Raw genomic sequence first — 9,697 nt, forward strand, 5'->3', positions numbered from 1 at the left:
AAAAAATTATGCTGTGAATGGATGATTATGAATGTAATGCACTCCACTATTGTCATGTATGTAAGAAATAAAAAAAAAATGTATGGGGAAGGAAAGGATTTCATTCATCTTAACATAATCTCTACTAACACACAACACAGCCTTCCAAAGAACAGATGCTCAATTCAGGATGAGAATAAATGAGTCACTGAGCAAGGAATACAATTTATTACTATTTAATTTTATGTGCATAGTTGAATTGTTGAAGGCAAACAGATATATATCTTTGAATTTTACAATAAGAAAATAGAGAGAAAAGTGAATAAGGTAGACCAACAGTTGACTAGGTTTTGCTTTGTTTTCATCTGTTTTAAGACCCCAATTACATTTCATGAGTTTTTCACACATTTCCAGGAAAATTGCCATCCTGAAGGTGTTTTATTTTGTTCGCTAACCCCCCAAAAGATTTAAGGGTTTTAAAAATGTATTTGAAAATACCAAAATTCTTGCACTTAAAACTTACAACAGCAATAAATATGTGATCTATGTCATTTATAACCAATGAATCTGAATTTAAATAAATATTCTATTAAAAGAAAAATACTTGAAAGATATTAATGTATAATGAATAGAGACATTATGATCTCTCTAGGGCCATGCCAGCCTCCTGGTATTATATGGTGGGAAGCTCTCTGCACAAAATGTAGAATCTGTCTCTGATCTCACTAAGGGAAGGAGGAACTGCCAGGTGTGACCCTAGAACATGTATGGATGTTGGCAGCAGCACCACGCCTGGTTGCAGCTCTGGGTTGGGATCTCTCTTCCTCATCTCTCAAAGCCTCTTCATAATGGGATGGGAAGGCACTGGGGACAGTATCATTGACCTTGGCCAAAAACTCTAGGACTTTCATCTTGCTAGTTTCAGCAAGAGATTGGGGGCCCCATAGGAATTGATAGTGTGGAGGATCACTACCAGGCACCTGCCGGTATTCCAGGTACTGCTCCTGCACCAGATCTTGGGTGATAAGCTTTTGGGGCTCCCCAAAGATTATGTGCTTCTTCCCTTCATAGATCCCCAAAATATTCAGGAATTCCCAGATCTCCTCCTCAGAGGCAGAGTTGCCATTTAAGAAGATCACACCCAGGAGAGGCATCAGAAGCCCATTCTTGGGAAAGCCCAAGCTAGTCAGACTTCCATTGTTGGTGACATCTAGCTTGCTGACAAGGGTATAGGAGTTACCACCAGGCTTGACTTCCTTCAGCTCAAGGCCAAAGACCAGATCGACACGCTCAGAGGCTTTCTTGAGGATCTCTGGAAACCTTTTGTTGAACCTTTTGTTGACAATCTTCAGCATCTCTCCCTTCATAATGGGCTCTTTCATTTTATACTTGTACAGCAGGTACTGCATCAGCATCCCTGCCTTCTTGGTGAGAAGATCTCTCTGGGCACTCTCAGTGGAGGGTGGGATCTTAGAGGTACTGACACTTCCCTCCCCTCGGCTCTTGGCACCTTTACCAGACTTCTTCCGTGAAACACCTGCAGCAGCAGTGGTGGTAGGCTTCTGGGAAAAGGCAGCAGCAGAGGTGCTGGGGACAGCATCTTCAGAAACAGAAGAGGAGCATGAGGGGGCCCCTTTTTCCTCAGCGGCCTGAGCATTCTTGAGACCCTGGGTCTCATCTTTGGCTTGGCGGCGCTTCTCACGAGCACGAAGCTTACTCTTTTGTCCCCGGGGCATGATGGCTGTGGTCAGGGACAGCAGGCAGGAATATGGGCTGGACAGCAGGTGTTCTTGGGACCTGGAGGAGGGAGAATGAGATCCAGTGAGCACTTTTAGCAGGACACATCATTCTGTTTTTTTTCAAAGCACTCTCTGCAGGTTTCCATGAGAACACTGCTCTGGAAACCCACCGGGCTCCTCTTCTTGGACCACCTGACCCCTGGAAAACAAGGGGAGGAAATTATAGTGTGTTTTAGTCTGAAGCCTGCCAGGCTTCCCTGGGGCTGACTTAGTGACAGCAAGGGTTAGCAATGTGTTCTTTCGTGTGTTCAAAGGTCCTCTAAGTCTATACACACAGGATCAGTATATCTGCTCTTGGTCAGGGTACGGCACTTCTTTCCTGTGCTGCCCTGAAGCTGAGAAGCTCCCTTGTATTCAAGAATAGAAAATGTGTGTGTGGGGTTTCTCCCATTACTCCTTCAAACAGGCAGTGCTGACAATTCTGTATAGGGGTATCTCTCTCTCCCTCTCCCCCCTCCCCACCCTCTTTCTCTCCTGTGCTCACTTGCCCTCAATATTCACTCAGGGTCCTCATTTTGTCTACACCTAGAGTCTGAAACCTTCCTTTCTACTGACTAGAGCTGCACTTTCAGACTCAGGCTCCTGCTTCCTTTAGACCTGGTACAAAGAAATGAGGAGGACTCTCAGCTGACAATCCTGCTCTAGGCATTCAAGGGATGAGTACCAGGACAGAGCCAGACTCTATTGTTCTTTGTGTTTGGGGTTGAGGGAGTGGGTACCTTCAGTCCTCATCCATGGATCATACTTTGAATCCTGGGAAGGGCTGGGGCTCCCCTTTCTGGACCCGAGGACATCATTAGAGTAAGGTTCACACCTATCCGTCCATCACACTTAATTGAGGATGTAGGAGTGGCTGCAACTGGTCCCACTGCTCATATTCTCCACAAGCTAAAAACTGCAGCTGGAAGGTTGACACCCTACGATATGTGGTTTTATTCATGGTCCTCACTCAAGGTCTCCAATTGACTGGGAATCCTAAAATTCCTTCCCTTGCTGATTTGTCCAACTAAGACCCTCACTTCTCTATTACTCCTGAAGAGAAACCAATGGGCACTTCTGCCTGACATCCATGCCTAGGGCCTCTCAGGCCTGACAAAGAGAGGGAATCTGTGGGACCACTGTTGATATGGAGTTTCCTGAAGTCCTCATGGTCCTTTGTATGAGTCTTGGCACAACCTGAAAATCTTCCTGCTAACCCGAGTCTCTCTGCTCAGAATAAGATTCTCATCTTCCTCACACCTGAAGATGAGAGTGTGAGCCACATCCAGCCAACTTTGTTCCCTAGGGTATCCCACTGTTTGGGGATCATAGGTCTCTTTAATCCTCACTCAGATACAGTATAACTCCACCATTAGCCTCCCTAAGTCTTCCAACATTATACCAAGGCTGTCATCTTGCTGTATCTCCAGGTCTGAATATGAGGGTATGACACATCTGTTAGGGTCCATAAACAAGTCAAGATGGCACCTGGCACTTTGCCAAGAGGAGTGGTTTGAGAAGTAACGCCAGCGAGCCATTAAGATGATAGAGATTCCTTAATGACTGACTGCTGTGTCTAGATTATGTCAATTAAGTTAAGCTGTGTGTAATCATTAAGATGATGAGGATTCCTTATTGGTTGACTGCTGTATCTAGTTTGTTAATTAAGTTAAGCTGTGTATTCAGTTATGTGTCGCGACCCCTTGCCCGCAAGGAAGACGCAACTCAGGAATCTTCTTTCAGCAGTTTATTCAGGCCCTTGATATTTCTTCTTCTTTCCCTCGGATGCCCCTCCCAGCCTTAATAAAGCATCTCAAGCCCCAATGCGAAGCTGCCACGTGGAGCTTTCTCATAGGGTGGTAAGGGATTGCGTGCCAATTCTCCATATAAGGAGTTGTTTATCACAGGCCACAGTGGAAGCCGGCGCCATCTTCTAATGGCGGCCACAGTCTATTAGAACGGCTCACCACAGTTCCCCCTTCTGTTTATAAAACAATGCAGGCGAAAGTAGAGGTCCTATCCCACTGTGCAGAAGTGGCTGCAATGTATGGTTCAGTCCTAAGGAGGCGCCTTCCCCAGACCTGACCCCATATCAGCCGACGCCTTTTTTCATAGGGCAGGGCGTGGACGTCAAACCCGCATGCAATAGGACATGCTTTCCTTGAGGTCCGTTGAGGGATCACTCAAGTGCAGTGCCTTGCCTCGCATCCCGCATCGTGATGACAGTGAGAAGTAGGATAACACAAGTAGCCTGGTAATGATGACAAAATTTAAGTTGGCAACACAATCCCTAAGCCCCAGAGGAAGGTAAAGAGTCTGTAGCCGAGAAGAAAGACCAGTCCTGAAACCCATCTGCGTGCAATGGTAACAAGACCTGCAGAGTGCAAGGGCTATCCAGCACTGTGAGAGAATAAGGAAGAGGACATGCCAATCCCAGTGCAATGTGAAATTCACTTGGGGTGCAATGGCCATGCCCAGAAATCACTGTTTAAGATGTGCAAGCCAGATTTGTGGAGAAATGCCATTTTCTAAGGCCGCAAGAGCCTGTACAATCATAGCTTTCTCTTGCGCATGGCGAGTTTTAAGGCGACAGAGAAGCCACAAACAAAGCACAACACCGAAGCAACACATAGCACCAAAAATGCCCACTCCCACCCATTCCTTAAAAAAGGAAAAGGCAGAGGATAGCCAACTGGTGAATTGACCCAAAGTCACTGGTTCGACACGGGTGCTATTCAAAACAGCAATCTGAGTTAGTTGAGACTGGATCAAGTTTTCTGCTTCCATGGACCAGGTTCCGGATAGATATTCCCCGATGATGCGGGAGGCATTCCTGGAATCATTAAATCTGACAGAGGTTATACATAAATGTGCACGTTGATCAACACAACCCAAATGTACTAGGTCAGACAATTCCTCAACTTGAGCTTGAAGCAGATCTATCCTTTGATTAGCAGCCAGAATCCCAGATAAAATGTGTTGATTAATTCTACTTTGAGATTCAAGTATGGTGGATGTTTGTTGAATAACCTGATTAATAGTGGCAGCAGTTTGTACCTGGCTGGCCATGGCTACTCCAGCTATAACTGCTGCAGCAGCAGATACCGCCACAGCTGTCACTATGGCTGCCGTAATTCCAAAATCTCTACGGGCTCTAATCAGTTCAACAATAGGAAATGACTCTGGATCTAACCGGGATCGGGACAAAGGTTGGAAATTTCATAACCATTGCCATAGTCCAGGAGCCATTCCAACACTCAGACAAATAACAGGTAATATTAGAACAATTAAGCATCCCCTGTAATGTAACATTAGCCAAAAGAAACAGGAACGGAGATTGGAGACGGACTGCTGCGGAGGGTAATGTAGCATTAGATAATTGTGAATTATTTGCAGAAATTTTAAGCCTCCTACCTCACTCCGAGTCTTGGGTACTGCCAGAAACATTAAACAGCCAACTTTGGACTCCTAATATTTCCCTGGGGAAACACAAGCGCGGACTAGACTAGCCCAATCTGAGGCAGTCATGCAAAATCTAGTAAGTCCCTCCACCTGAGAGTGAAAGCGGCATCTATGCCATAAGTGCGGACAGATTCTGCCAAGGTTTTAATTATCTTAAAGTCTAAAGGCTCATGATATCTTCCCCTGTTATTGTCCTGAAATACAGGGTATGCAAGTCCCATATCTGTATTAACTGTCCTCCAAACTTGTGCATGAAAAGATCTCCCGGAACCTTGGCTCCCCCCCACATACGGAGGTGGGGCAATCGGCACCATATCTTCTTCTAGATATTCTACCTCCTCCTCCTCAGAGTTTTGTTGACCAATGTTAACTCCCTTCCCCTTCTTACAGTAGGCCTGCGTGTCCTGTGTCTCCTTTTTCTTCTTTTTCATTTTTATCTTATGTAGTTGTTGTAACAATATATCAAGGTCCTCAGAACTCTCTGAGTCGCTTGTGTTCTCAGGCGTTTTTAATTCGGTCAAGTCTGGGTAGAGCCTTCTCCTATTTTTATCTTCAGGCTCTTTTGCCTTCTCACTACTGTTACTTTTAATACTCTCTGCCACTTCACTACATGATCCTTCAGATTTTTCCTCATGCAGCTGCTCAAGAATAGCTTGACCCTCACTTACAGCTTCCTGGCATTTACCATCTGTTATACATCCTCTAACTAACTTCCAAAGTGGTATAATGCCACCCTGCAAGGTACCTTGCTCATGAGCGAAATCTAGATCTTTCCCTAATTTGTCCCAGCTGGGAACCGTAAGACTCCCTGAAAAAGCAAACCAAGGAGCCGCTATATCAGCTTCTCTTAAAAACATCTGCAAAGTACTCTGCTTTATCTTAAGTCCTTTTGAATGTAACAACCCATCTAGGGCCAACAAAATTGGGCTTGAAGAAGCAACGCCCATAATGTTTTTAGAGCTATAAAGAAAGTGAAAGTACAAAAGTCCCCGCTCTCTTCCTTTTACAGGGGAGCGTTCCGTTCTATGAATTCCCCGCTCTCTTCCTTTTACAGGGGAGCGTCCCTGTCGTCACAACAACAAAAGAAGCACAAAAAACAAAAGCGAAATGACACAACAAAAGAAACACAGAAAACAAAAGCAAAAGTACACAGTGCAGCTGCAATAAAATGTAAGGCTCTCTCTTTCTTTACAGAGGAGCTGCCCCGCTTTGGTCGCGGATCCCACTTATTGGGACTAACCCCGCTTTGGTCACGGATCCCACTTACCTGGGACTAACCGGTGCACCACCCCTGACTGCTGAAAGTTCTGGTTCCCGGGTCTCGGCACCACTTGTCGCGACCCCTTGCCCGCAAGGAAGACGCAACTCAGGAATCTTCTTTCAGCAGTTTATTCAGGCCCTTGATATTTCTTCTTCTCCCCCTCGGATGCCCCTCCCAGCCTTAATAAAGCATCTCAAGCCCCAATGCGAAGCTGCCACGTGGAGCTTTCTCATAGGGTGGTAAGGGATTGTGTGCCAATTCTCCATATAAAGAGTTGTTTATCACAGGCCACAGTGGAAGCCGGCGCCATCTTCTAATGGCGGCCACAGTCTATTAGAACGGCTCACCACAGTTATGTATATATACTTCTCTGTCCCACAATAAAGCAGCTCCCGCTCCTGCTGTATCAACCTTCACAAGTTCCTTGTCACTTGCCCCCCGGGTTATTTTGCTGCAGCCAGACTGCGGCACACATCTGGCTACCTCTGCCTAGGGTTTCCCAGGGCTGAGGTGGGAATTTGTGGACTCTCATTTTCTGATTTAGTGATTCCTCAATGTTCTCCCTATCTTGACTTAATGCCTATCTACTTATGCCAATGCCCCCAACACTCTGAGACCCCTAGGAAGAAGTGAAAGTTTCTCATCTGGCCATGACTACCTGTTGGCCCCCAAGGCTGACAAACAGGAAGGGTTACTATGTTGCCCTCACTCTTATGAGATGGGTGGTTTTCTCAGTTCTCAGGGTCTTCTCCTTGATTCCTGGTACTAACTTGGAATCTTCCACTTGCTAACCCGAGGCTTCCTTTTACAATGTTCCTTACTTCCCTTAGATGCTCTAGGAAGAAGTGAATCAGATTTAACATGTCACCATGCCCAGATCTTCCAGGTCTCATAGTAGTCATGGGAGTCTATGTGGATCAATTTCTGGGAGGAGTCTCCTTCATACTATTACCACCTCAATTCCTATTAGGAACCAGGCCAGGTCTCCCCACTATGCTGAATAGGAGCTCTTCAATTAAACCAAAGGATTTGTGTCCCTGAGAGTACCCCTGAGTAAAATGATAGGAAACCTCATCCGTAGTGCTATAATCCTGGTTTCTCAGGGCTGAAGGCAGAGGCAAGACTTTATATGTTTTTCTCTGTTCTGGAGTCTAATTCTTCATATAGAATTTGTACTTTGACACCTTTCATGGCCAAGGATTCCTCTCTTTCTGCTGAACTGGGGCAGCCAAACCTAAACCAAGGCCCACATATCCTCAAGACCCTTCAGGGTAGAGTGACAAGGCACCTGAGTCTGATAGCTCTGGCCTGGGACTCCCAGAGGTTACAAAAGGTGCAGCACCCCCATCCACCCTCCCCCCTTACTAGGATTGAATCCAACGGTGCTTTACCCTGGATTCACATCCCCAGTCTTCTTTATTTTTATTTAAAAAAATTTTTAGTTGTTTATAGACCTTTATTATTTATTTATTTATATGCAGTTCTGAGAATCAAACCCAGTGCCTCACACATGCCAGGCAAGTGTGCTACTCCTGAGCCACAGCCCCGCCACTTATGTTTTAAATTTTGAGACAGGGTCTTGCTATGTTGTGGAGGCCGGCTTTGAACCTGCCATCCTCCTGCCTCAGCCTTCTGAGTCACTTGGATTACAGTAGTGTCTATTTTTTTCACCCAGGTTGTTCACCTTTATTCCAACCCCTTTCTGGAACTACCCTCTGCTGTCCAGAGGCCACTGCCATCAGACAAAGATCCTCCTATTTCTTGAACCTGAGTTTACAGTAAGAATGAACCACATTCTTCCAAGGCCTGCGTGTGCTGAGAGCAATGATGGAACTCTTAGACCCCACTGTTGTGGAGTCTGGTTCCCTCAGTTCCACACAGGACTTTGACTTCTGGTAGGATCAGGATTGCTCCCTCTACTGAGCTCAGTCTACAGCCTCAAACCAAAGCACACAAATCCCAGAGTCATTAGAGAAGTCAGGGTGCTCCACATCTGACGACCTTGCCTGGGGGCTCCTACAACTGACAGTAGGGATGATGTTCTGTGTGACCACCTATTTTGGTGAAAGGTCCACTCACTGGCATGTAGGGTCTTGCTTTTACTTGTTTTAGAGCCAAGCCCTCTCCCTAGGCTAATGGGACTTTTCCTCTTTAAATGGAATCCCTCCACTCCACTTTGGGTAAAAAGAATGTGGTAGAAAGGACGCGACCCTCAGTCTTAACAGCTCTGACCCAAGATCTAAGAGGGCTGACCCAAGGCCGTGACTTTGTGGGGCCTACTTTATTATGAATTGCACTCAGGGCGGGGAGAGGGGGCTCTTCAGTCAAATTCAGGGTCCTCACCTCAGTCCGGAGAATTCACGCTCAGTGAAGTGGATGCCACACCTTTCAGAAGGAGGTCCTTCCCTTCACAGCTGAAGTGAGGATGAATCACATCCAGCCAACGGCTGCCTGGGATCTTGGAGGATTGACAGCAGGGATCGGTCACTAAGGGACCACCCTGTTTGGGAGTCAAGGATCCCTAGGTTCTTGCATTGGTATCTAGGCTATCCTCAGATTCCTCCCTCTACTCCTTGAGTCGCATGGTCTCCAAACAAAACTTACACCTTCCCCAGTTCCCACAGAGGAAATCTGAGCAGGTATCATATGGTTCCTCCTGCCTGAGTCTCATAGGACTGATAGCAGGGGTGGGGCTCTGTGAGCCTTGCTATTTGGGGGACAGGTCCTCTCATCAGCCCTCAGGGTCCTCATTTTGATTTTGGTTTTGCCCAAGACCCCCCTCCCCAAGGTGGTGCCGCCATCCTTAGTTCACATTTGAATGCTCACCTGGATGAGTGACCAATCTTGTAACTCTACTCACTGTTTGAACCTGCTATTCTCACATCCACATACTGTCTCCCTGTTAAGTCCTAGTTGGAATTCAGAGGAATCCTCATATGACCACAGTCATTTGGGGACCTGCAAGAATAGACATCAGGAACATGACACTGTGAGACCCCACAGTTCTAGTTATGTCCTTCTGACATTCCTCATTCAGGATCCTACATTTACATCTATTAAAGTCCAGTACTGTACTGAAGTCACTCTTTGTAAGGCTCTGGATGAATTCTATATTTTGGAGTGGTTCCATCAGCAGTCTTCATTCATGGGAATCCTTATATTGACTACCCTCTCTTGATTAAAGGCTTCCATGGGAATTCTACATCAATGCTAAAAC

At 46.1% G+C, this 9,697-nt stretch overlaps 1 protein-coding gene across 2 annotated transcripts; it reads right to left on the reverse strand.

The window, feature by feature from the left end:
• Positions 1-337: 337 nt before the first annotated feature.
• Positions 338-6,709, reverse strand: LOC124079661 (melanoma-associated antigen B2-like). 2 transcript variants are annotated; one of them, XM_046425337.2, is made up of 2 exons: positions 6,487-6,709; positions 338-1,776 (listed from the first exon to the last, which is right to left on the reverse strand). In XM_046425337.2, exon 2 carries the CDS (start codon positions 1,713-1,715, stop codon positions 705-707), a length of 1,011 nt encoding a protein of 336 aa, XP_046281293.1. In that variant the 5' UTR covers positions 1,716-1,776; positions 6,487-6,709; the 3' UTR covers positions 338-704. The 2 variants fall into 2 exon arrangements, 1 of the variants encoding a protein (XP_046281293.1); XR_009225027.1 differs by lacking the exon at positions 338-1,776 and adding an exon at positions 4,956-5,236.
• Between the last annotated feature and the right edge of the window lie 2,988 nt (positions 6,710-9,697).

The sequence above is a fragment of the Marmota monax genome, unplaced genomic scaffold, assembly GCF_021218885.2.
Source record: "Marmota monax isolate L192 unplaced genomic scaffold, Marmota_monax_Labrador192_F-V1.1 WCK01_AAM20220418_F8-fsc00075, whole genome shotgun sequence".
In the NCBI taxonomy this organism is placed as follows: domain Eukaryota; kingdom Metazoa; phylum Chordata; class Mammalia; order Rodentia; family Sciuridae; genus Marmota; species Marmota monax.